This window comes from Necator americanus, chromosome II, assembly GCF_031761385.1.
Source record: "Necator americanus strain Aroian chromosome II, whole genome shotgun sequence".
Classification (NCBI taxonomy): domain Eukaryota; kingdom Metazoa; phylum Nematoda; class Chromadorea; order Rhabditida; family Ancylostomatidae; genus Necator; species Necator americanus.
The window spans coordinates 33,608,374-33,634,805 of NC_087372.1; the positions used below are offsets into that span (position 1 = coordinate 33,608,374).

The following is a 26,432-nucleotide window of genomic DNA, read 5'->3' on the forward strand; positions in this document are numbered from 1 at the left end:
TCGCATAGTTGCCATCTTCTCATTCCGTCATTTGACCGTCTCCCAGGTGCTCTTTGTCACTAATATATGACATATTTCATATTTGTACATATGGATATCTACGGTTCAATAAAAATTATTAAATTTTATGATCAATCGCAGTTCAATCACAATTATTACTCCGACAATCACTTGGAAAGCATATAAATTAATTCATATTAAGTCGTAAAGAAATCAGTGCCTCTGACATCAGGAAAACAAAAACCGTATATAAACACGTGAACGAGCATGCGGGCTATTCATCCATATCATCTTCGTCTAGTTTAGCACGCGCCCATTCTTCAGCTTCCGCAACGACATTATTGGGAACGGTCTAGAACAAAAATGGAGTGAAAACAAATTCAGGGCGAATAAAAAACGAAATGTAACCTCATGTCTTCCATCTGTGTGAGCGCCTACCCATCCAAGTTCAATTTGAACATCCTTATCCTAGGTAAAACATTAATAATCTTACAAGGGAAATGCAAATGAAAACAATGTGCGAACTGCATGATTGTAAAACCTTATTCTCGTCTCGGATAGCAATGATTATTCGTGCAGCTTCCTTCACTAAATCCTTCATGTCAAAATCTTCCAATTTTAGTTTCTCTATTTCGGCCTAGAACAGTAGAGGTTGCATGAAATAAGTTGTCCCAATGTTTCGGACTCAAAAAAATACCTTCGCGGCTTGTCTGTGTTTTCCAACAGCCCACGCCTTATATTCGTAACATAGTCCTGAGGGCTCGACAAGGAACAGCTTACCGCCTTCCTACAAGAAGTAAAGTAACGAAGACAATGAAATAGAGAGGTACTTCTAACGTTAATTAAAATCTCTCAAAGTGATTCCACTGCCGGTTGAAAATTGTTCAAACAACACGTTTAAGGTAAGAATTTCTATTTTTCTTATAAATTACACATAAAATAACGGAACAAACCTTTTCATCCCAAGATGTGAAGAACGCAGAGGCACCAAATGGACGACTTATTCCAAGCGTGAAAATGTGGACATACTCTGCTAGCTAAAAAAAGTTTCATACGTAAAAGTATTCCTTTTTGCGGTTTCTTTGTAGTGCTTGTTTTAGATGATGTTTCCTCCGCTACTGGCCTATACAAACTAATGCAATTCAATTTTTAGACTTTTTTATCCACTGTACACCACAAAGTGTGAATGTGGTGTTCTGCGGCTACTGTTTGGTTAAATTATAACGGAGAAATCACTAATTATCGACCGAGATTACCAAAAAATAGGTGTCCTATGATCAATAATGCATTTCTGGATGCATTAGCAGAGACAAGGGTTTGTAAGGGTTTGAGAGGTGACTACCTAACTAAATAGATAATGTACGATAAAAAAAAATTACTCACAGCATTGGCCAGCTTCTGCACAGGCATAGGTTCACGATAATCTTTGAGATATTTGACAGCCTGCAATCATGTTTAGAAGTATCTCCAGAAAAGCTGTCAAACTTAGGGAAACGGTGAGATTAAATCGTACTCCTAAGAGTTGTAGAAATCAGAGGATAGGGAAACATGAGGAATAATCGTAGAGTTGAGAGCTTTAACTCAACTGTTTGAAATTACTTGCAACATCAAAAATGAAGTCACAAATCTATATTCACACTGTAATAGTGAGTTCACACAAAGGAACCACCATTACCGCTGTAGAACAGTGTCTCAACACGAGAATGAGTTCTTAAACTAAAATTATTCTATCTAAAGTACTGCATTACAAGTACTAGGAACACTCGAAATTATGCACCTTGCGACTAGTAAATGAGTCACAATGATTTCGGGATCATCACAGGTTTGCTCTAAATTTTATGAAGTAGGAACCTTTTTTAGGTTAAAACGAGAAAACTTTTTTCACAAGTATTCGGTGATTAGTAAGGCGAAATAGGGATAAAATACAATAAGAAAAGCTTGTGTAGTTAGTCTGATGTGAAACAACTGCATAACTGAACAAGTTTTCCACCACCATCATAAAGGAACAGGAAGTAGCTCTATAGATTCACTAGTTATGTGTTTCTAGAGATCGTTTCAGGAATCTCACAAGAAATTGAATAAAACGGGTACGAGAAATAACTAGAATTCACACATAATACAGCGAAGTGAAAAAAGGTTTTGAAAAAGCGAATGTTGGTTCAAATACCTCGTTACAAGCGTAGTCCTTCAGAGCTCGGCAGTCTGGATAAACTCCAGCCAGTGCAAGTCCGATATTCTCATTGGCGTTGAACATACGTGGATTTGCATTCTGCAAAGAAAAAAAATTCTATAATCAAAATATTTAGAGATGAGGTCACAAAGCGACAAAAAGACTATCACACCTCTTCATACATCTTTGAGGTTATCACTTTATCAACAGCGGTAACTACTCCGTTCTTTCCACGAAGTGCTATCATCGTGCCACTATTATCCACTGCTTTTTGAGCATATTCAACTGAATTTAAGTACTGAGTTGAAAGTGAAGAGAAAATCGAACTTTCAAACATAATACTAAAAAAAACGTAAAATGATAAAAGTCCTACTTTGGAAGATGCGTCCATCGGGGGAGAAAGTTGACGCTGCTAAGTCGTAACCCGTACCAATGGAACTCATCTGTAGTACAAACAACTAATTTCGATAACTGAAAACGTTAACTGCCCAAAATTGCGGGATTAAAAGCGAAAACATAAATAATTGCCTAAACAAAGGACAGTACAAACAAAGTGACATTGATTGGAAACTTTAGAAAAAGACAAATTCAGAGAGGCATATTCTTGGCAATTTTTGCCAAGGTATCGAAAAAGAAAGGAGATGAATCCAATGAAAAACGTGGATAAAAGGTGGGAGAAGTTGAAGAAAAGAATGATTTGAAAACGCGGCGCAGGAAAACGCGCTAAATCGTAGGCGTACGCCGTAATTTGACGTGACGTCATACGGGCACGCGGCGTTGTTCTTTCGAAAAATATCTCGCGTCGAGTTATGTTCTTTTTCCTGCTCATTTCCTCTTCTGTCTTACAAACCATAGTTTTCAAGTTTTAACTTTGCATTTATGTTTGAAAGACATAGCTGGTTTTGAGCTGTTTCCTTCGTTTTCTTGCCACTATCGGGATCCACTGACTCACGGGAATTATTCAGTCCATCATGGAGAATTCAGACGTTTTTCTTCTTGGAAGTTAAGCTGTCAAGAATACTGCGTACATTTCGAGTGAGTAGGTGAAATTGTTTCACTGAAATAGTCGAAGACGATCAAATTTTTGTTAGTGTGTATTTCTCGATCTCGTACAGCAATTGTTGGTTAAGCATTGACGAGAAGCCCGTAGTATTTCTCTCGCTTCTACAGAAAATAGTTGATGAGTTGTAGATCTCCAACATATGAAGCAAGATTCACTCAAAACTGGACCTTTTCTTGAAAGCGAACTGCTAAAATTCGAAAAAAAAGGAAAGTTAGCTCAGTTGTATCTTTCTGAGATTTTCAATAGAGCTGATATAGAGTGAAATAACGATTATGTTTCCAAATAGGTACCATTCAGACTAAGTCAGCTTTCGGTATACCAGCGAATGTGTTTCATTCTTTCTCTTTCATTTTTTCCTTCAAACAAACAGCTTCCTTGTTCTACTCCCTTCCCCGTTCGTCACTTCTGTGAATGCAAGCATTTCCGATTTATTGTGACCGTCTACGAAAGAGCTTTCATACATTGAAAATAAGAACTTTATTTACTAGGTGGGTAAATGTCTCGGTCAAGAAGTGGAAGCGATTCCGAAAGGGATGAAATTCGTTCTCCGAGCTCCGATGAAGACGCCTCATCGAAAAAGTCCGGGAATGGAAAACAAGCTGACAACCCGAGATCTCAGCCAGCTGAAGTATGCGTTTGTATAGTCACATCTAAAATTTTTAGGAACTAGATCAAGGCCCGAAATTTGCGAGCATCATTTGAAATTATTGAATGAGGTCTAATCACAGAAATAATCTGTTCCACTTCTATACAGTTGAAATGTTGAAATGCGACAACCTTGAGAGTTGTTCTTTACTGCTGTTCTTTTAAATGTTGCACTTATTCCACGAGTTGGGTTCTGCCTCTGCCCAACGGGCGTTGTTGGCAGAATTTTACTCGTGAGGTCACAGCTTCTTTCCTTAAAATTGAAAAAAAAACTTAATATTGACAGATGGAAAAGCATCGATCAAGAAAGAAGAGCGATTCGGGGAATGACAGTGTTCGCTCTCCCAGTTCTGATGACGATGCGGCATCGAAAAGATCAAGGAGTGAGGAACGAACTAGGCGATCAGAGTCTCGCAATGTCAGAGTGAGTGTCGTTAACCGCTTTTTTGTTTGAAATTTGCTTTGCTCATTGAAGGTGAGACGAAGTATTTGGCCTCTTTAAAAATACTTAATAACATAAGTTATGTACATTTTGGAGTCGCACTTATTTAGTAGCGTAATCAGTGAATTATGTGTGTGCACCAACATAATCTTCACCATCAATGTTTGCGGTAGCTCGACAGTGCAATTTTTTTTTTTGTTACTTAACGAAACCATGTTCGCAGATGACGAGAGGTTAGGAGCATCGAGACATAGGTGACGTTAAAGGCCTCACACCACGAATCAGAAGTGATGAGGGAGTCGACAGAAAAAGCTAGAGATGGAGTTGTAAATTCCGGGTTCCGGAGTGGTTCTGCTCACCTCTTCCTTATCGTAGAAAAAGGGCGTGAGAAACACTTTAGTTTCAACGAGGTACGTCAGAACGCGCCTCTGTGTACGTGCCCTCGGCAGCCTTTTCATTGGTCTCACTTGAATAGACTGGTAGAAAACATAAACGATCATTCACTGCTCGCACTTGCTCGCACTCGCACTGACTGTGTGTGTGGCGTCTGGCGCATTGCAGCTGAAAACGAGGTATAAAACGCTGTCTTTCACACGGTTTTTATAAAATGACGGTTAGGTAAAGAAGAGTGGAGCCATGATGGATACCGCAGTGTAGATCCCCATTTCTTGCTTTTCCTGCGGATTCCCTCACCACGTCATATTTGTGGTATGCTGCCTTTAAATTTGGAATTCCTCTTACTTTTTGGTAGCTTGAATTTCTAGTTTAAGTGCAGGGTACAGGCATGAGCAAGAAAATTTGTATATCATGTTTTAGATCAAGTTATAGTTGAAGATTTTAACTTAAAAGCACCGTATCACGAAATGGACGTGGTGCGCTGATGGAAAACATGGAGTTCTTGATGTAGATTACAAATATTATGCTCCTAATCCTCCTAAAATAGCATGAGAAACGGCGTTCGTTTTTACGAAGTATGTTGGAACGCGTCGATTCACAAGCGACCGGTCGAGAATCAACGAGGTCTTCTCGGGGAAACCGGAGCTTGTAGAAAAGTGGCGCATTTTAACACACCTCGCGGGAACTAAAGCGATTTCCAAGACGTTTTTTCAGGAAAAGTAAAGGAAATTTACCGAAACTATACTCGTTAATCCATACCCCGAACTTCATGTTACGCATTAGGTTCATACACAACGTCACTACCTCGTTAACTGTTTTCTTTCTTTTTAAAATTCTATTCTTGACATAGGGAACTGATAAAAGTTGCTGCAAAGAAATCTCTCCAAGAAGTATTTTCAGTCAAGAAGCCGCTCGAGATCGAGAAGCCGTAGTCGTGAGAGAAGAGGGAGGGAGAGAAGTAATGACAGAAGGAGAGATAGGAGTGATGACAGAAGAAGAGAACGAAGCAGTGACAGAAGAAGAGATAGGAGCGTTGATAGGAGAAAGGAAAGAAGCAGCGATAGAAGAAGAGAAAGGAGTACTGACAGAAGAAGAGAGAGGAGCACTGACAGGAGGAGGGAACGAAGCAGTGAAAATCGAAGTTCAAGGCGAAAGGATGATAGAAGAGAGCGAGACCGTCGCGAAAGGAAGCGCTCTCGAAGCAGAAGCAGGTGCAAAACATTTTACCATTTTTTGTTAATGTTATTAGATTTAATTCACTTCAGTGATGGGAAGAGAAAAGATGGTTCTCCAGCACAGCGTCGGCGTCGAGAAGGGACACCGGAGAAAAAAGCCGAGGAGAAGAAGTCTGCTGAGGAGGAAAATAAGGAGAAGAAAGAACCTCTTGATCTTCTAAGGACGCGGACAGGAGGTGCTTATATCCCGCCTGCCAAGTTGCGAATGCTGCAAGATCAGATACAAGACAAGGTTAGCAATGTTGATGTGGGTGTCTTCACATTAATAATGGTGTTTTCGTTCTAAGCAAGGAGAACAGTATCAAAGAATGAATTGGGAAAGGATAAAGAAGAAAATACATGGTTTGGTCAACAAAGTGAACACAGGAAATCTCGTTCAAATCGTACGAGCGCTTCTCCAAGAGAATGTCATTCGTGGAAAGTACGTCAATTTTTTTTTTTCTAGTCTTTTTATTCACTGGTTGATGAGTTGTTTTTCTCTTATTCAGAGGACTTTTGGTGCGATCCATCATGCAGGCTCAAGCATTCTCCCCCGTATTCTCACATGTTTATGCTGGCTTTGTTGCTGTCATAAATTCCAAATTTCCGCACATCGGAGAACTTTTACTTCGGAGACTTATTGTGCAGTTTAAGCGTTCATTCCGTAGGAATGATAAAGGTAATTTTGCTTAATTTTCTTTCGATTTGATTATTTTGACCACTATTTTTTAAAGGTACCACGATCACTGTTTCCAAGTTCATCGCCCATTTAATCAACCAGAGAGTGGTATGTTTTTCTAATTAGTTCCAAATTTTTCTCTTTTTCGAAGGTGTTTTGCAAAAATAGCAAGAGCTTTTTGAGACATATAGAAAACCGAAAAAATGTATGTAGACGCCTTAGACTGCCTGAAGAGCTTAATTGTGAGCGATCAGTAACCTTTAAACCATAGAGCCGGCAAAACCGTGCTGCCCGAGCGACTGAGAAGTCTGCAGGGAACCTTGCCAATTGAAAGTCCTTCTTTATCGCTGTCGCCTCCTTCACCATACCAAGCTTTTTTCCCAAACATTTTGTTTATTTCACCACCTCGCTTTAATGGTGGTGAAAATTCACGCGGTTGTGATTTAAAGCAGGCCATCATTTCTTCATTGAAATAAATGATGTATTCTCCTAGAGAACTTAAGAATTTAAGGCACATGAAGTGCTGGCTCTGGAGATCATGATCCTGATGTTGGAAACTCCTACAGACGATTCTGTGGAGGTGTCAATTGCATTCCTGAAAGAATGTGGTGCGAAACTCACAGAGGTAATTGTTCCCTCAGTCGTTACTATCTATATTGTAGATATCTTTTTTTACACAACTTCGTTTACTAGGTTTCTCCTCGCGCACTGGACACGATTTTCACTCGTTTGCGTGGGATTCTACAAGATGGTGACTCCTCAAATCTTGACAAGCGTGTACAGTACATGATTGAAGTTGTCATGACAATTCGCAAGGATAGTTTCAAAGTAGGATTAACCGTGTTTTTCTTTGGAAGATCATTTGGGATTATTTCATTGAAACCATGTTGTTACTTCTCCAGGCATATCCTGCTGTAATCGATGAATTAGATCTCATTGATGAGGACGACCAGATTACGCACACCCTTTCACTGGAAGATGCAATAAATCCAGAGAATGAATTGAGTAAGTTTTCAATTTTCATTGTCGGACGGATTTTATGAGAGAATACGCGGGACATTTTACTTTTTTTGAAGTTGTATTTGTAATATTTGGTGTGTTAAATATGTACATATGTTAAGTATGTACATATGTATTAGATTACATAGATATACTAAGTGTTGTGTTTTGAGAAATACACATGTAATATGTCAGATCCGGCAATATCCCGTTAAATTTTGTAACACTTCTTTTTTCACTCATATCACTGAATTATTTATCTCTAGAGATGTGGTACCAGTGTCATAAATCCAGTAGATGACGAGTAGATGAAGAGGTCTGCCATCGTTGAGTTAGCATGTTCGCTTCGCTTTTTTTGCTTACTACGCAGCAATTCTTTGTTGAGGTAAAACAGCGCTGCGTGCCAAGTTCTTTATCGGACCCGGGTTCCGATTAGTTTGCTGAGCCCAAAAATTGACCGTAATGTGTTCTCCTAGATGTTTGATAATCAAAAAGCTTAAACATCCGAAGGTGAAGTCCTTTTTTGTTCGTGAAGTCAAACAAGCATTTTTTTCAGTCGGGTTTTTTTTGGAAACAAAATTTTTGATTACCTATATGAGATATACATTAGGCTAGATAAAAATTTGCTGTGCTTAAATAATAATACACATAATGAACGTTTTACTTCTTAGTAAACTTTATTTTTACCATCCTATCCCTTATATGAGGATTAGAACAAGTTAAGTCTTAATAACTTGTCTATGCGGAATACTTCATTTTGTGTGATGTTACTATTCAAACCTGCTGACATCCTTTTTCTACTCTCTTGTTTTACCAGATGTCTTCAAATTTGATCCGGAATTCGAAAAGAATGAGAAACAGTACGAAGAAATCCGCGCTGAAATCATTGGCGATGCTGATGATAGCGATGAGGAAGGCAGCGGTGATGAAGACGAAGCCAGTGGAGACGAAGGAGAGGAGAAGAGCGGTTAGTTCAGATAGTTTTATGATATTTTCAAAACACTAGTTCCCACTTGCTAATTTAGTCTTATAGGTGCTGCTGCCGCATCTGGAACTACCGAGATCATTGATAATACCGAACAAAATCTTGTTGCATTCCGACGTGAAGTTTACCTCACTATACAGTCATCACTTGACTTCCAGGAAGCAGCCCATAAATTGCTGAAGATGAAAGTGCCGCAGGAACTTGAGGTGATCAGCCGTACAGTGTTCTTCTTCTGACCGTAACAATACGATTATTCCTTTCTGTCCGGTCCTCTGCTTTCTTTTTTGTTTGTTTCTTTCTTTCAGTACTGGATTTTTTTTCAGACGGAATTGTGTCATATGCTAGTGGACTGTTGTTGTCAACAGCGTACGTATGAGCGTTTCTACGGGTTACTTTGTGAAAGGTTCTGCCGTCTACGAAAGGAATACCAGGTATCGTTAAGTCCCATGTTATTAACTGTTCAAACAAAAACACAAAAATGAGTGCTGCTACGTAAGAAGCTGATAAAAAGTGCTGTGAAACTTAATTGTCAAGGTTTTTCATTTTATTACAGACAACGTTCGAAAAAATTGCTTGCGACACCTATGCAACGATCCATAGATTCGACATTACTAAATTAAGAAACATGGCTCGGCTAATTTCACATTTGCTCTTCACTGATGCTATTTCATGGACGGTAATTCCTTTCTTCCCACACATCTTGTCTTTCGTTGTTTTTACTTCAAATCGTTGTTTCAGATTTTCACTGATGTTAAACTAACGGAAAACGACACTACGTCATCAGGACGAATCTACCTCAAGTATATTTTCCAAGAACTTTGTGAATCTATGGGTTTGGCGAAGCTCTACGAAAGAACAAACGACCCGTATGTGAAGTTTTCTTTTGTTTTATTTTTCTTTTTTTTTTACTTTTTTATGTCACTGTTTTGTTTAGAACGTTACAAACCGCTTTTGCTGGTTTGTTTCCCCGTGATAATCCTCAAAACACTCGATTTGCCATCAATTTCTTCACTCTCACTGGTCTTGGTGGATTAACGTGAGTGGAATACTATTAACCTCCATTTTTTATTGTTCTGTTACGTGGAGGCTTGCTTCTTGTTTTCGAAGAACTTATTCGATTGAATAATCAAGCCTTTCCCAAAGTGGTACTAGAAACATCAGTTTATTGCTTCGTATTTCCAGTGAAATCCCCTAAGGCTGATGCTAGGAACTCTCACATCACATTATTGATGCGCAGAAAATTCATATCACGACTCTTTTGTTGCATGACCGAAAACAGTTGAACTGAACAGTGTTAAGTTGCTCATTTTCGACAATGCCTCAGACGCCCAAATAGCTTTAAGAGTCATTTTCATGGACTTTATTGTCCGTATGTTCCGTTCTGGAGTTGCACGCAAATTCTACAGTGATATGAATACAGCTGATGTAAGAATTCACTACACAAATTGAAATGTTGAATTCTCTGATGAAAAACCAAGGAGGACGTCTTTATAGTTGGTAGCTGCTCTATGTATACCTTTAGTATTGCGTAAAAAAAAAGATTCACTGGAAAACCTTGTAAGCGCATCAGGAACTGATGATTTTCATTGAAGGCTTGATCTGCGGAAGTTCCTGGAGAAAGGCATGAAGAAGAAAAAACAAGATTCTATGGGCGAGTCGCCTTCATCTTCATCTTCCACCTCAGACGACTCTTCCGATGATTCGAGCGATAGTGACGGTGATAGTGACAGTGACGATGAAGACTCGGGTTAGTTTATGCTAAGGTTTTTTTTTGCTTATGCATCGAATAGATGGAGTGCTCTCTAACACAATTTAACGTAGTTGTACAAACAGGAGAGACTGTTTAGTTCTCTTCAGACTCGTCATCCTCTTCGTCATCATCGTCATCGTCGGACTCCACAAATGCGAGAAAACGCCTGGAGTTGAAAAAGAAGTTGCAACGGGCACGTTTGGATGAAGGGGATAGGAATGGAAGCGATAGGTTGGTTATTGATCATCTCTGCACGGGATAAATCAGAAATTCTGCAAAATTTGTATCGATGAAAAGGAAAAATTTTTTGTGAGCACAATTTTCCTCAACATTTTCGCAAGTTTCAATGAGTTGTCGATCGAGAAATTACGCAACCACGAAAGAAGTAATCTTTAATTATGTGAATGCTTTAGTGGCATGAATCAGAAATCCTTTAAAAACACCAGTCCTCTTGTGGAATTCTGTATCTAAACAGACCTATTTAGCTTATGTTTTGTTTATAAAGTAAAAGAAAAAACTATTACAGAGCTCAAAGGAGAATAAAAGAAGAACCGCCATCTCCCGAATCATCGCCGAAGCGTGAAAAACGAAAGGATCGCGAGAGAAATGGTAAAGAGACCGAAGTACAAGATAAGAGAAACGAAAGAGAAAGACGTAGATCGGCATCGCCATCCAAGACTAGGAAAGGTGAAAAATCTCCGAGTCGCAACCGTCGCTCAAGGTCCACCTCCAGATCAAAAAAAGACCGTAATTCACCAAGCAGAAGACGGGACCGTTCACGCAATGAGAATAAGTCACCATCGAGAGGAGATAGCGAAAAATCGCGGAAGGAACGTGACAGGAGCTCACGGCATAGAAGTTCTTCGAGGGACAAAAAGAATAGAGAAAAAGATGAGCGCAGAGAGCGAGCGCGATCGCCAGAATCTCGACTCAGCGAAATTCGTGTGGACGAGCGGCGCAGTCGTCGTTAAAGCCTGGTTGTGGTACTTCGTTAGAGTGCATTCTGTTTAATACCTTTTTTTGTCTTTGTTTGTATTGTGCTAACATTCACATGTGTGATTTTTTTTCTGCAAATATTTATAAAAATCTTTAAAATTTGAAATTATCGTGTTACGTGAAGGAGTCGTTGACTGAAATCAACAGTTCGAGTGTGCTAGTGAAATATAGCGGGTTTATATTCTTTTTTTTTTGTATAATTTGTAAGTCTCAGTTTGTAAGAAGTGGAGCGTAAAGTTCTCGTTATATCCAATGGCAGCAATACGTGTTCAGCCTCGTTCCCGGAGGGGAAATATCTTCATTTTGAAATTTACGTCCTAGAGAAGCTGGATTTTTCGCTCCAATTTGTTCGGAATCAAGAAGCAAGATCTTTATTGAAGACAGCAGCGTTACGATTGAACTTATTATGCAGAACATAAGATTCACTTTGCCGAGTTATACCGTAGTCGCAGGGAACTTGCGTCTGACTTTTTCGATCCTCTCAAATCTCTCCGTGGTAATCGTTTCGTGGACTGGAGTTGTCCGAGATTCCGTGCACACTCTTCCTTCATCCATTCGTGACCTCTGTGATGTAGGGCATCAGGTTAGGGATAGAGTCATTTTATTGGATTTGATGTACCTGACTAGTCGAGGAGTACCGTTCTTTCTGGACAGGTATATCTCGAACAAAGCTTCGATCATGTTCGTAGCATCTTTCATGCTCTCGTGGAACGATCCTGCTTAAAATAACTGTATACATAGGATATTCAGTGTCTTGGGAAATTTTCGCTGTTTTGGTTGCCAGATGCGATCGGCACGTGGGTATTTCCGCGAGCGCGCGAGCGTGGCAACGACGAATGGTGGAGCGGTAATTTTAGCGGAGACTATCTTCTGTAACAGGTACTATTCACACTAGAACAATTCAAAGAAAGAAAATACAGGAATGGACTACGAACCAATGTGGACAGTATGGTGTATGAGATGGACGACTAGGAGCGCTGGTGCTTCGCAACGTTGAAGCTGGACGAGGTGATGGAGCTGGAAGAAAAATTCATGGAATTCAAAAACAATCAATATGTCCAGCACTTTGTAGATTCCTATTTCGATGTAGAAGTATTTAATTGGAAATATCGTATAATTCGTGAGCAGTTCTTGACAAAAAGCGCCGTTTTTGTGTTGACCCAGCTATAGTAGGGTCAAGACCGCATGATGCACGTACACAGTTGCGTACGCAGCTTCTCTAGAGGCGCTTCGGTGGAGCGTAGCGGACAGGAGCGCGTTGGAACCCTTGCTGTGACCACCCATTGCTATTGTTTGCCGAGGTCCCACCTCGGTTCCAACTGCTGCCTCCCACCGTGCCGTTTCGAGTGCGTACGTAAATGGGGTAAAAGGTAAAACTGTGATTCATGTCGTTTTGACCGGACTATAAATGTACTATGTGCTTAACGGGGACGTTATGCGTAGGTAGTGGGTTTCAGAGAGTGAAAAGAAAAGAACGAGAGTTGTTTTTTTTTTCTAAAATTTGTATTGGATTTCTAAGCGTGTGGAACATAGAGGTCACATTCCTTATCGTACAGATCCCAAACATACATGATCCTTTCATGACATTCCTAGACGTGAAAGTGGTGGTTGACTGCATCGCTGTGCATATGGCGACAATTTATGGCAATGCCATCAACGCATTCGGGGAAAAAATCACTAACTCTCCGTTTTTGATGAGGGGTGACGAAAATCCCGAAAGGTATGGTACGGTAAAAACCATCGGAAGCACGATGCAGTTGCCTAGGCGGCTGCTCTCGAAGAGGCACGGTGGCGATGGCGGTTGGAATTGATGTGGGACCATCGCGAACTACAGCGAGGAATGCTGCCAGCAAGGGTATCCCCTAGACCCTAGCAGATACAAGGTAGGGTTCTAACCGCAACGTTCCGTGCCGCTCCGAGTGCATCCGCCTACGCAAGTGCAGCATGCTTCATGTCGTTGGTTGGTTTCATGGTTTTATAGTCGGGTCAAAACGACATAATTCACGGTGCACTTGCGTACGTTTTCGAAACGGCGCGGTACAGGCAGCAGTTGGAATCGAGGTGGGACCATCGAAAACTGCAGCGTTGGGTGGTGCCAGCAATGGTTCCGGTGCGCACCCAACCCGCTATGCTTCAACATACCGCCTCGAGAGAAGCCGCGTACGCAATTGCACCGTGCTTCATGACTTCTTGACCCTACTGTACTCGACTACAGTGACGGATATGTGATAGTAAGTCGTCAATGTTCGGAACATTTTTTTTTAAATTTTCTTTTTATTTCTGAGTAAAGTTTATGCTTCTTCTATTGGTGCAGCTAAGAGTGCTGTTTCTATGACTGACAAATAGGACTTTAAATTACCAAAATACGAGTATAGAACCAATATTCAACTTACCCTGTACGATCCGCTCGTACATGTGGCTCCGTTCGCACGAATGTCGAGCATCCGATGCTCTAGATGGAGCCTGTATGATTGGAATGGAAGTCTCTTTCTTCTGCGTCATTTCTCGACGTGTCTCCTTGTACTCGGTCTTACTCTTCACCACTTGTTGAGATGTTCGCTCTCGCTGAAAACTATCACGGTCCTCTTCGTGATAATCCTCCTCGGGGACCGTGGGCAAAGTTTGCATAGGACTTTCTCGGATGGTTTCATGTGCTCCACGTAGTACACTGTCCACTCGTTTGTTCGCATGGAAGATCTCATCATCAATAATCGTAGTCTGGCGGGACGCAGCTCTACTATCACGAATTTCCTCTTTTTCTGCGGGTTTTTCACCTTGTACTATCTCCCTTTCATAGTATACTGTACGATCCAGCAGCGGGGTTTCTCTGGATATTTCGCCGGATCGAGAATAGGCTTTTTCCGATCTGCCCGCATCTGAGCCACGCTCCAATGAAGGTTCAACAGAAACATCACCAACGGGAACAGTAGAAACATATGGACCACGTTCCAGAGCCGGTATCGTTCTAAAAAGGAAATTCAGGGAATGGATGTTGAGAATTTGTCATAGTGCTACTAGATTGGATCACTTACGTAAGATCTTCTCGGCTACTCAGTCTCTCCACACTTTTACGCTCTTCTTCCACAAATGTGATCGTATCCATCTCTTTTGCCGGAGCTATGCACTCTTCCTTAACTCGTTTTTCTTTTTCGGGCATAGCGGGAGGTGCCTGAAGAGTTTTATATTACAGGCAGCGTACCACGAATCTGAGGTGGTGCGGATTTCAGGTGGAGTATTCGTACACGGGATAGTAGATTATGGAGAGGGGTGTGGTTCCGTCCATTTCTTCCTAATTGCCGTAGAAAACGGCCCGGAAGATGCGGCGCCGCACAAGGCTGGCGCGCTCCAATCGAAGTCCTTGTAGAAAATAGTGCGCCGGAACGCTCGAAGCCGTTTTCTGCGGCAAATAGGAAGAAATGAACGAAACCATCCTCCTCCTCATAATCTACAACCTCGTATACGAATACTCCACCGGAAATCCGTACCACTCCAGATTCGTGGGGTGATGCCTTTAATAACACCGTACCACGACATCCAAGATGACACCCGCTTCGCTTCAATGATATGTGCTTCCCAAAACCCTATTAACAGGAACGACTCCTTCCTCAGCTCACCTTTTCTACTTTCTGGATCGTGTAGTACACTGGCTCCTTGTCGCGTTCGCAAATTTCCTGAATTCGACTGAATAAGGAGAGATTTAGAGTTTCTGTTTTATTGGCTACATTATGCTTCATAAATTGTTCAATAGATCATTAATGAAAATTTTGGGAAATACGTGTATCTTTGCATTTTTTCCATATTTCCACTTTTCTAAAGCTATAGTCTTTATATTCTTTGCTACGTTGGGGGAGAGAGGGGTTGAGGGAACCTTCCATACACTACTGCTGTTCGAGGAACGATGCAAGTCCCTATCTACAGTACTTTGTTATCATATCCTATTGGAGTTATTAGTAGTATTAGTGTTAGTATTATTAGTGTGGAATTGAAGCAGAATGTAAAGAATTTGCTTTTCTTTACTGCTTTGCTACGACTTCCCTCAACTATTCTCTTTTTTTTTGATAAAAAAAAACCCAGATATTCCTGGATTAATGAGTTTTGAACTGCAAGAAAATATCAGTATAAATTTAATAAAAAATCAAATGAGTAGTTTTTAATGTCTCTAAGTGATAAAAAATTAGTAATCAAAGTAGGCAATAATTGTATAATAGTAAATACCAATCATACGTGGCAAAACTTACTGTATCTTTTTGGAGCGTTTTTTATTTTTTTTAAAAAGAGATTCACTGCTTGTTTTTAAATTCCTCTTCATTTAGCTCATGATGGAAGAGAATTGTAGAATACTTCCAAACATATTTCCACTAAAAATTCAAAGGAGTTAGGCGATAGACTGATTGTCTAACTTTGCAGGGATTTTGTTTATTTAAATTTTGTGGAGATAAAAGAAGTACCGTCATAAAATCATATTGTTGGATGATTCAATAATAATAGTGGAGGCACGTTAATAACTTACAGTCCCGGCATCCACATATTCTTCCATCCTATACAATGAATAATCATCGTAGAGAGTGTCAGGCGGTTCATCGCTGAACTGAACCGGCTCCAGTAGGATCAGTTCACGTCGACCATCGCGACGTGGTTGAACAGTCTCATAGATTTGTTCGGATGACCTGTAATTCCGAGGAAATTCTTGTTGAATCGTCACATTATGAACGATCTGAATTGATTCGCCTCAATTTTTCTTAGGTTTCTGTACTTATGTTTGCCCGTAGGACTGCAATGCGCAATCGACTGGAGCAGCGCAGGGTGTAGAGAAAATGGGAAAGTTGCTACGTCTTAGGGATCGAAGCAGAGGATAGCGGATAAAGTTGAAAAAGCGAAGTAGTTTGTAAGTCATTAAAGGCAGCATACAACGAATTTGACGTGGTGAGGGAATCCACAGGAAAAGCTGAATATGCAGTTGTAGATTTCAGGTTCCAAGGTGGTTCTGCTGAGGTCTTCCTAATCGTCGTTTAAAAAAAAACGGCGCCTTCCACGCTGTTTTTTTTCACGACGATTTCAATCGCCACCTTTGTGCACGCGCCGCATATTCGTGCGAACGGTCGAGGGTGAATGAGGTTTCCTCACCGGCCTATTGAAGTAAAACTAACGAATAGACTGCTAGGGTGGCCGGTACTTGCCAGTAGAGGGGCGTTCAAATGTTATTCGTAAGAAGTAAAACGACTCCGACGCAGTTTTCATACGACGCTTAGAAAGAGATGAGCGAAGCCCTCCCGCATTCGGCGGTCTACAACCTCAACTCTAGTTTTTTACACGGATTCCCTCACCACGTCAAATTTGTGATGTGCTGCCTCTAAGGAACTTTTAGGGAAAGAAAAAGGAAAGGAAGCTTTTAAGGAAAAAAAAACAGAGTTTAAAGGCATCACCCCACGAATCTGAGGTGGTGCAGATTTCAGGTGGAGTATTCGTATACGGGATGGGAGACTATGGAGGGTGATTCCGTATATTTCTTGCTAATTGCCGTGAAAAACGGCCCGGAAGATGCGACGCCGCACAAGGCTGGCGCGCTCCAGTCGAACTCCCTGTAGAAAATAGTGCGCCAGAACGCCTGAAGCCGTATCTTCCGGGCCATTTTTTACGGCAATTAGGAAGAAATGGACGGAATCACCCCCCTCTCCATAGTCTCCCATCCCGTGTACGAATACTCCACCTAAAATCCGCACCACCTCAGATTCGTGGAGTGATGCCTTTAAGTGCCCCTCAATAACGCGTGAGCTCTTACCCACATTCGTTCGTTTATTTATTTATTTATTTATTTATTTATTCATTCATTCATTCATTCAATCATTTATTCATTCATCCACTTATTCATCCCCAACTCATTATCTCTTTCGCTCACTCATTCATTCATTTACTCACTGTTTCTTCTTTTCTCTTTTCGTTCTCTCTTCCTCTTCCTCCCTGTCTGACGTTTGCCCATAGATACAAACTCTCAACGTTATACGAAGCCTCATTCACTTTCAGCTTAGTGTTCAATAGTTAAGAGTTTTGATTGCTCGAAAATTTCTTGGGTATTTTTCTTTTCCTGTTAATGCGATGCGTTTAATTGAGGAGAAGAGTGACTAACTCCATAAATCAGCGTAACGTTCTAAGATTCCATGGAAGAAAGAGGGCTCCTGAACATTCGCCATCATGAATACTTCACCCTCTCCCGCAAACATCAAACAATTGCGCTATGTTCGCATATTCTTTCCGTAAGAGTAAAAAACTATTCATAGAAAGTTCCTTGAGCACATGCACTAAAACATACTTCGGTCGACGTTTCACAAATCGAATGATCTCTGCACGACCATCAGCAGGAGGTCTGAATAAGAAAAATTCACTTCGAAACTACATATTCAATGAAAATAAATTTTTTTACAAGCTATTTTCTTATGGGCATCACTTTTATTCGTTATCTGAGATGTATCCGAGGAAAATTGGGGCTAATTTTTGAGAATAGATCCATCAAAGTTTGAACATACTCAAATATCGCCCGAATTTGCTCATTGAGTTTCAACGCAGCGGTTCTAGCATTGTAATCAGCGTTGGTTTTAGCACGGAAAGTCTTGAAGTGATAAATGTCGCCGATCGTGGTGCGGTGCAAGTTTTGATGAAGTAGTTTGCATCTCATCCGGTCCTATTCTAAGCCAAGCGGTAATTTCTGAGAATATTCTCAAACTATCATACAAAGGTCCGCGTGATGATGCATTTCCAATCGAATACTACGCCTCCAAAACAGAAGCAGGTCGACCGGGATCAATAACTGTACTGTGGATGGGAAAGTCGGCCTTTTTCGGGAAAAAAATTTGCTCATTCACTCTGAGATGAGTGGCCCAGGCGGTGACCTTGCGAGTCATCTCAGATCATAGCTTCCTACGCAGGGGCGAACAGTGGCTGCAACGCTCGAAACTCTGTTTTAACTCTAAAAGGCCAAAAAAAAAAACAGTCGATATATCGAAAACTATAGATAATTAAATAGTAAACAAATATACAAAATGTTAAATAAATAACAAATGTTAACAAATAAATGTAAACAAACAAATGTTAAGTAAATAACATAAATAAATGTTCTAAGGAAATCCACTTTTTTCCAGAACTAGAATTTCTTCCAAAAGTAGCATTTCTGATGCCAAACTTGATGCGAAAAAATGTTTCCTGGTAGATACATGTTCAATTATTTCAGTCAGATGCTTGATATATCACTAGATATATTGAACCCTATATTTATATAATAAACTCTCAAAAACATAAAACAACTTTTCCAGAACTGGAATTTTCCCCAAACGTAGCATTTCTGACGTTAAACATCATGCGAAAGAATGTTTTCTAGTTCACGTATATTCAATTATTTTAATCGGATGCTTGCCGTTGTGTCCTTTTCTTTTTATACACTTCAAGTGATTCCTCTTCTTGCCATGCTCCTTCGGGAATCGTCGCATCGCATGGGGAAACTTGATGGGCTGCAATCATTACATAAACATTTTATAGATGCGATAAAAACCAGACTGAATGACCAAAAGATCTACAGTATCCTCACCCTTTCCAAGGTCTATGGCATCGAAACAAAGGGACCCATTGTAAAAATTATTCTAAACTTACATTTTGAGGTGAACGCGTTGAAAATGTTGGAAGATTGTTGTTGACTGTCCATGACTTCTCACGTTTTCGGGATGAATCCACGTTTAAATGTCGGAAGACGATTTGATTCGGGGGGAACGGTGCTATTAAAGCATTTAGAAGAGTTGCTGCGAAAAGAGAGTTCTTGCCGTCCTATTCCAGTGCAGAAGACGAATCATCCTATTTGAATTCGTAGGAAACGATGATTCATTGGCCTGCGAAAGATTCTACATGTAGAAGAAGCTTAAACAAAACTCGAATACGGAAAACATAATATCATATGAGTCGACAAAAATGAATGTGCTTCACGTAAATATCACACACAAATCGTACACAATTTGTACTAGTAAACGAAAATTCACAGTAGTTTTTCGTTTTATTCCATCCATTCATGTGTGTTTGCACTTCTATGCACGATTTTGATTGGAAAATTAATTACATTTTGACATTGTCTAAGATGAACTTGTAATGGTTTAATCTTTAAACAAATTTGTATAGATTCCTATGAATCCTTGACATTTTTTCATTCACTGTTCTACCGTGAATTCTTCACACTATGATTCACGACATTGTTGAATGAACGAGTGTCTTTTACAACTGGCACGCTCAGTTCGAACTGAAAATGAACAGAATCCAGGAAGGACAAGAATGGTTCATTCAATTAACTAATCAACCATCAACTTCTGTAATAAGTCATAAGTTACTGTAAATTCGAAAATAAAACATCATTCACTTAGGTTATGTTTCCTAAGGGCGGGTGTAGCGCAGACGGTAAGTGGTTCCGCTGTTTGCACGATCGATCAGAGGTTCAAATCCGCCCTACCTCTCACTAAGCCTTTCGATCCCTCAGGGATCGATAAATTGGTATCAGAGCTGTCTGGGAGGATAAAAACACTCACCAGTTGACCAGTGACTAGGCCAGTTACACGTTCCTAAACCTCAAACGACTTTGAATTGAACTGAACGTGGTGGCGCATCCCAAGCGGATTGATTGACGCCAGACACTTTACCCTTCGTCTTTTTGTTTCCCAAAAACCTTTCACACGGATACTAAGGTGAATATGTAGTTCTCCAGTCTTTTCACAAACTTCATTCCACGGTTTTCAGTACTATTTAATTTATCGCAACCTCATTCCGATTCCTAAAAGAATCAACAAGCTATCACATCAATGAACGAAAACTATCGACTACTCCACAATAATCTCCATTGTTTCATCCAGCACGGAATCTGAGCATATTTTAATCGGAATATCTTTGTTGCTGAGTAAAAAATAGGAAAACCAGAAAAATCGGGAAGAATCTTGTTGGACGTGAACCAATAGTATCCATTTACTCTTGCATTGTTAGGGTGCATGTGAAAACTGTTCGACCCTCTCAGGATTTGACCTCAGGACAACTTCAACTCGAAAATGGGGATTTTATTAAGCCTGTAGACCTGTAGTTATGTGGAAGTATTAATCGGGAAAAAACCGTCATTATCGATTGTTTGTTCTGATCACATCATTTTATTTTCTATTATTTCGCCAACTGCAGGATTTCAGTTTGTTGGATAAAACGTGACAGCAAAATTTCTGCACGTGCTCATCATTTTTCCAGAAGAAGTTCGAGTTTTCCGGAATAAATTATGTGTAGCTCCATGCATGTTTTATCACCCTGAGGTCCTCTGAAGGTCTCTGTTCCTCTGCTGCTATTTGGGGATTTCGAACTAGTAACAAGGGATCCCATCAAACACGTGGACTTCATATTTTTAAATTAAATTAAATTTGAAAATTTGATTATTTCAGCTCACTGGCTGCTTTTTGGTGGTTTGAACTGGTTGTCGACATTTCTATGGATAAATACAGGAAAATGAACGACACAAACTACATCCGATAGGTTGGCGAAACTACATGAAGTTGTCTGGAAGACGACAAATATTGACGTTGACGGGAAATGGAAACTTCATGTTGACACTTCCGGTAGCGAATATAAGGAGGTGAACAACGATCGAAAAAACGTCATGTACCTTTTCAATTGCTTTCTCACAACGTTTTTCCGCGGTAAATATTTGTCTACGACAGGTGGTTGATGATTAGACGCGTCAGTTTTTACCTTTAGACTCGTTACCTGAGTAAGCAATGAATCATCCGCAGTTTTCCTCCTACGAAAAGTTTCTCTGATTCATCTTTATTCATTGGACTAAAAGAAGACGATGACAAATCCACAAAAAAAGATCTTTTTGAACTGGCGAGTAGGAAATAGGGTGGGAAAATAAAGAAAATGAAAAGAATAAGGCCAAGCACGTTAATAGAATGACTCTTGAAAAGGAGGTAAAGTTTCCTTTAGGTTTCTTTTCTTCTGTTCCATTGGGCCTACTTTTAGAGAAGAGTTACTCTGAAAGAAAGACAAATTCCCAAGCAGAGCAGTAAGGATTTGAACACCAGATCAAAACCGAATTACTTGTAAGCAGTTCCTTATATAAAGCTTGTTAAATCCATGAAAAATAAAAGAATACGAAAATAAAAGAAAATAGGAGAAAGTAGACAAAAACGGGTGTAACGGGTTATTTTCTATTTCTATTTCTATTTTTTTTTCCAAAAACAGTTTAGCACCAGATGTAAAGCATGATAATAAGCTGTGTCGGTCACTGGTGACTACCGAAAATTGCAAATAAGAGCACTTTCTAATTTAATGGAAAAAAGAAAACAAGTAATATGCTAATTACGAGCAGGTTAACAACAACTAAAACAAATGCTCTTTAATTTAATAAATTAATAGTAGTTAGTTTGTAAACAACAACAAATAAACTGTAAATTACAATAACGAATTACGGGTAATTAAGGTGGGCATAGCGCAGTCGGTAAGGGGTCCGCTATGATCGCACAGTCGATGGTTCGAAGCCGTAGTGTAACGGTAGTGAAAAAAGTGAAAGAAAAAAGTCAAAGTGAACTGTAGTGTAGCGGTTAGAGGTTCCTCTGTGTCTGCACGATCGATCGGAGGTTCGAATCCGCCCTAGTGCTCTCCAAGCCTTTCATCCCACCGGGGTCGATAAATTGGTACCAGACTTGTCTGGGAATATAGAAACACTGACTTGAACATCCCACAAGTCATTGTAGAGGCCACCATGCATTCCGAAATCCTCAACGATTGCGAATTGCAGTAAAACGCTCGACGTATCTCAAGCGGATTGATACGTCACGAACTCTATCATTTCGTCCTTTAATAACGAACAATTAATCTGTAAATATGTACTGTCCACAGTGAAATATCTTAATAATCCTAAAAATGCTAAAATAAAATCTGAAAATGAGTCCGTAATGCATCGGAAGTATTCAATTCGTCCAGGATTCATCTTTAATTCCTCCAAAGATTTGTATCCGATCTCACTTATTTACAACTACTTACTTCAGATGCTAGCATTTTTGCTGCTACTGGTCCTCAGCCTGGCCTGTTCTTCAACAGCTCTACTAGGAATCGGACAGACGCAATCCGTTGCCGTTGCAGGACGACTGATTTGTAACGGAATGCCAGCGGCAGGCGTTAAAGTGAAATTGTACGAGAAAGAATCCAGTAAGTATTTGACTTTAGTCATCGATAGTCATCCACAGTGATCGCGGTGCGTCGTTTATCGCAATAACTGCACAATTTCTGTGTTCAACGCACAGTCCTCCTCGTATCCCATGCTCCAATCAAACACGTACCGCGGTCATCCGAGTGCACATAAGTGCCATTTTTCATTCTTCCCCATAGACAGCTCCTGTTGTTCCTCATTGTGGTGCTGAATACGAGCAATTTAATTAGTTTTTAAGCGTTCGACGTGAAATTGGCTGAAAGTGAGACGAATCAAAACGGTGAATTCGTACTTTCGGGCTCAAAAACGGAAATCACCACAATCGACCCTAAAGTGAATATCTACCATACATGTAATTATAGTGGTGTAAGTTTTCAACGTTTCCGTTGTCCACGAATCCAAGTGTCATGGCATAAATTAAAAATTTCAGTTATGTTACCGAAAATTTGGCATCACCATACCGGACAACTACATTAGCGCCGGCACCAATCCACAGCAGACATTCGACATCGGAACGATTAATCTCGCGAATCAATTTACTGGTGAAACTATAGACTGTATGAATTGAATTGTACAAAAATTTTGATATTTGGAGCTAATAAAATCATTCCACATCGAATAAAACAGTAACAAGAACACAGGTCACAGTAGTAATTTCGATGAACATCGGAAATTTCAGGAAACGGAAGTGCCGTTGAAACGAAGAGTACAGTGAAAAGAAAAAAGAAATCAGTCGGTTCCACTCATAATTTTCTTCTTTTACTCCACATCAAATTCTATCCCAACATCGAGTAGTGAACACATTCAATTTTGTCACTCCAGTGATAAAATTCAGGATTCTAAGGGAAAACTCAGAAACTATCAGCGGAAAACAGCTAAGAAATTAGGTCGTCTTCCATCATTGTACGGATTTTCGGGATTTCATGGACATTTAATGACAACCGATCATAACAATTTCATACATAATACGCTAAGGAGAAATTTACTGTTAACTTCTCGCCACTCTAAACTTCAACTAGACTTCAGTCTGAGATTTTTATCGCTTTTTTACTAGCTTTTCTTACAATGTTAAAGGCATCACACCACGAATCTGAGGTGGTGCAGATTTCAGGTGGAGTATTCGTATACAGGATGGGAGACTACAGAGAGGAGGGTGATTCCGTCCATTTCTTCCTAATTGCCGTAAAAAACGGCCCGGAAGATACGGCTTCATTCGTTTTGGCGCACCATTTTGTACAAGAAGTTCGACTGGAGCGCGCCAGTCTTGTGCGGCGCCGCATCTTCCGGGCCGTTTTTTTTACGGCAATTAGGAAGAAATGGACGGAATCACCCCCCTCTCCGTAGTCTCCCATCCCGTATACGAATACTCCACCTGAAATCTGCACCACCTCAGATTCGTGGGGTGATGCCTTTAAAGACAGATACAGGGTGGCAGAGGAAAACGGGAAATTTTTGCGTGTAGTAGTGGCAGCCCTTAGGAGTTCCTAGACAGGTGGGAATGGCATCCATCAGTATACGAACAGTTGACACTTAGCGATCATGGATAGGTGGATCGGATCACAACGTGTGGAGTAATTTCATAAAAATGGTGATGCGACTGCGACTACTACTTCCATCTTCGATGACATCCATACGTTTTCAGGGATTTCATGGAAAGGGGATTCCAACGTCATTACAATCATTTAAAATTAAACTAAATTAAAAATTGCAGACAAAATTGGTGCTGACTCCTCGAAGTTCTTAATTCGTTCATTGATGGCGTCCGGGCATCACGTTCCAGGGTGTAATGACGTCGGGATTCCCAGCAGTTAAACAACAGACGTACTATTACCATTTTAAATTAGAAAAAAAAGAACTTAAAATAATTTCACAGCAAATTTACATTGTGAACCTATCCAATGGTTCATAATTACTAAATGACAATTAGTTGTATACTGAAGGATGACACTGACGTGTGTCCAACGATTCCTCAGGGCTGCCAAGACTGCACTCAAAATTTCCTCATTTTCCTCTACCATCCTGTAAAATGGTTTACAAATCCAACGTTTGCTATTTAACGCCTGACTGGAATTCCTTATTTGAACACTTAAGTACTGTCAAGGAAAAATGAGTCACAATAACAACAACGCTAATGTGTGTCCCCAATAAACCGTCGGACAGAGTCATCATTTCTGGGCAATTTCTCCAGAATTCACATGGATTCGAGCCTGAATAAGAGCCTGACCTAGCTCTGAATAAAAACTGTGACCTATAAACTGATAAAATTCCCTGCCGTCACAATTCTCGACGGTAAATATTGACTGTCGATGGGGGATGAAAAACTGCGCATGTTGACTCTTTCAGTAGTGAATATAAGAGAGAGAGTGAGCAACGGTCATATAAACATCTCATTTGCCGTTTCCACCAACTTTCCTCCCTCCCTCAGAACTCACTTCAACTCCAATTCAATAGTGCTTTTTTCACGTGAAAATATTTTTGTCGCTCTAATAGTTTTTTCATTCGATGGGACCAGTTGCTGAACGCGTTCGAAGCTGTGCAAACATTTAGTCATCTGTCATTTTGTTTCAAAAAAAAGATGCAGATGATTCATGCAAACTCGTTAACCTTACGACTATAAAGGCAGTGACAGAGCGGGTGACTTTACACTCTTCAATCCTTTCCCTTCAATACATTCCCATCGATGCTCCTTATCAATTAATTTTAAAATTTTCTCCAGTAAAAATTAACTGAAATGAGCTATTTTAGATGCACATCCTTATATTGCTTAGCCTTGTCAGTTCCTCATTAGCTCTTCTGGGAATCGGTCGAACACAATCCGTAGCCGTCTCAGGACGATTAATTTGCAATGGACGACCAGCTGCCGGTGTTAAAGTGAAATTGTATGAGAAGGAAACGAGTAAGTTCCTATATTCTTCCCAAATTCTTCAATTTTTATGAAAATTCCAAGCAAACGAATTTCGAATCTTCAGCATTCGACGTTAAAATGGCCGAAGGAACGACTAATCAAAATGGCGAATTTATGCTCTCGGGATCAAAGACGGAAATTTCCACTATTGATCCTAAAGTGAACGTTTATCATAAATGTAATTACAATGGAGTAAGTTTTTCTTTCCCCTGACTTTTCAGTTCTGGAATAGTGTCAGGCAGGCATTAGTCATCAATGAACAAATTTTAGTTGTGTTACCGGAAGTTCGGTATTACAATCCCGGACAACTACGTGAGCTCCGGCAAGAATCCTCAAAAAACGTACGATATCGGAACGATCAACCTTGCCAATCGATTCACCGGTGAAACCACTGATTGTTTAAATTAATTGTACATATGTAACTGCTGTTTTGAGGTAATAAAACCATTTCACATCATCACATGTAAACAATTCGCAAACAAACCCTGAGTGTATCTGATAAAACGAAAAAAAACATATCTCTATGAAATATTCAAATTAACAGTTCGATTGAAATCAGAAGAATTGATGCGTAGAGCTATTTGTTTTAGTAAGCTAGGCAGCTATTGAGAACAATTTCTTCCATAATTAAAACTCTCTGCTCTAGTTTATCACCAGGATTTTTAAGTAGAATCGTATAGGATACGAGAAAAAAAGTCTGAAATTAAGGGTTTAAGTTTTTTCACTCAGATATTCTGAATGAAGAAGAATTTTGGCTTTAAATGAGGTTACTTTCACAAAAAAAGAGGAAACGTCTCGAAAGAAATGCGTGCAAAAACGCGTTATCGGCGATTTCGGGAGAAATGGAATGAATCGATGCAGTTTTGGTGATCTGAGGATGCGTTGATCTTGACCATTGCGACCATTATTTGGAATATTAATAAAAATATTAAATATTAACAAAAAAATAAATATTAATAAAAAACAAGGGAATTTTGACTAG

At 39.9% G+C, this 26,432-nt stretch overlaps 5 protein-coding genes across 6 annotated transcripts; 3 read left to right on the forward strand and 2 right to left on the reverse strand.

Moving 5' to 3' along the window:
• Positions 1-274: 274 nt before the first annotated feature.
• Positions 275-2,613, reverse strand: RB195_020312 (uncharacterized protein; the record flags this gene model as incomplete). Its single annotated transcript, XM_013451816.2, has 9 exons — positions 275-352; positions 409-468; positions 542-637; positions 698-787; positions 954-1,037; positions 1,384-1,443; positions 2,168-2,269; positions 2,343-2,455; positions 2,544-2,613. The coding sequence occupies 9 exons, from the start codon at positions 2,611-2,613 to the stop codon at positions 275-277; spliced, it is 753 nt and encodes a 250-aa protein (XP_013307270.2).
• A 1,116-nt stretch (positions 2,614-3,729) lies between these two features.
• RB195_020313 (uncharacterized protein) lies at positions 3,730-11,314 on the forward strand (the record flags this gene model as incomplete). Of its 2 annotated transcripts, XM_064188553.1 has the most annotated exons (20): positions 3,767-3,861; positions 4,165-4,302; positions 5,617-5,794; positions 5,872-5,927; positions 5,982-6,183; positions 6,239-6,372; positions 6,440-6,609; positions 6,665-6,717; positions 7,121-7,234; positions 7,303-7,437; positions 7,512-7,614; positions 8,426-8,575; positions 8,642-8,799; positions 8,917-9,024; positions 9,147-9,269; positions 9,332-9,459; positions 9,528-9,629; positions 10,186-10,340; positions 10,451-10,574; positions 10,870-11,314. In XM_064188553.1, 20 exons carry the CDS (start codon positions 3,767-3,769, stop codon positions 11,312-11,314), a joined length of 2,871 nt encoding a protein of 956 aa, XP_064044434.1. The 2 variants fall into 2 exon arrangements, with proteins under 2 accessions (XP_064044433.1, XP_064044434.1); XM_064188552.1 differs by having other exon boundaries at positions 3,730-3,861; positions 5,617-5,927.
• A 460-nt stretch (positions 11,315-11,774) lies between these two features.
• On the reverse strand, positions 11,775-19,029 carry RB195_020314 (uncharacterized protein; the record flags this gene model as incomplete). Its single annotated transcript, XM_064188554.1, has 10 exons — positions 11,775-11,903; positions 11,959-12,058; positions 12,275-12,356; positions 13,733-14,304; positions 14,372-14,508; positions 14,954-15,010; positions 15,850-16,006; positions 17,647-17,700; positions 18,745-18,838; positions 18,978-19,029. The coding sequence occupies 10 exons, from the start codon at positions 19,027-19,029 to the stop codon at positions 11,775-11,777; spliced, it is 1,434 nt and encodes a 477-aa protein (XP_064044435.1).
• A 3,355-nt stretch (positions 19,030-22,384) lies between these two features.
• Positions 22,385-23,113, forward strand: RB195_020315 (uncharacterized protein; the record flags this gene model as incomplete). The annotated part of the gene is made up of 3 exons (XM_064188555.1): positions 22,385-22,544; positions 22,784-22,911; positions 22,976-23,113. 3 exons carry the CDS (start codon positions 22,385-22,387, stop codon positions 23,111-23,113), a joined length of 426 nt encoding a protein of 141 aa, XP_064044436.1.
• Positions 23,114-25,290: 2,177 nt separating this feature from the next.
• RB195_020316 (uncharacterized protein) lies at positions 25,291-25,858 on the forward strand (the record flags this gene model as incomplete). Its single annotated transcript, XM_064188556.1, has 3 exons — positions 25,291-25,441; positions 25,515-25,642; positions 25,721-25,858. The coding sequence occupies 3 exons, from the start codon at positions 25,291-25,293 to the stop codon at positions 25,856-25,858; spliced, it is 417 nt and encodes a 138-aa protein (XP_064044437.1).
• Between the last annotated feature and the right edge of the window lie 574 nt (positions 25,859-26,432).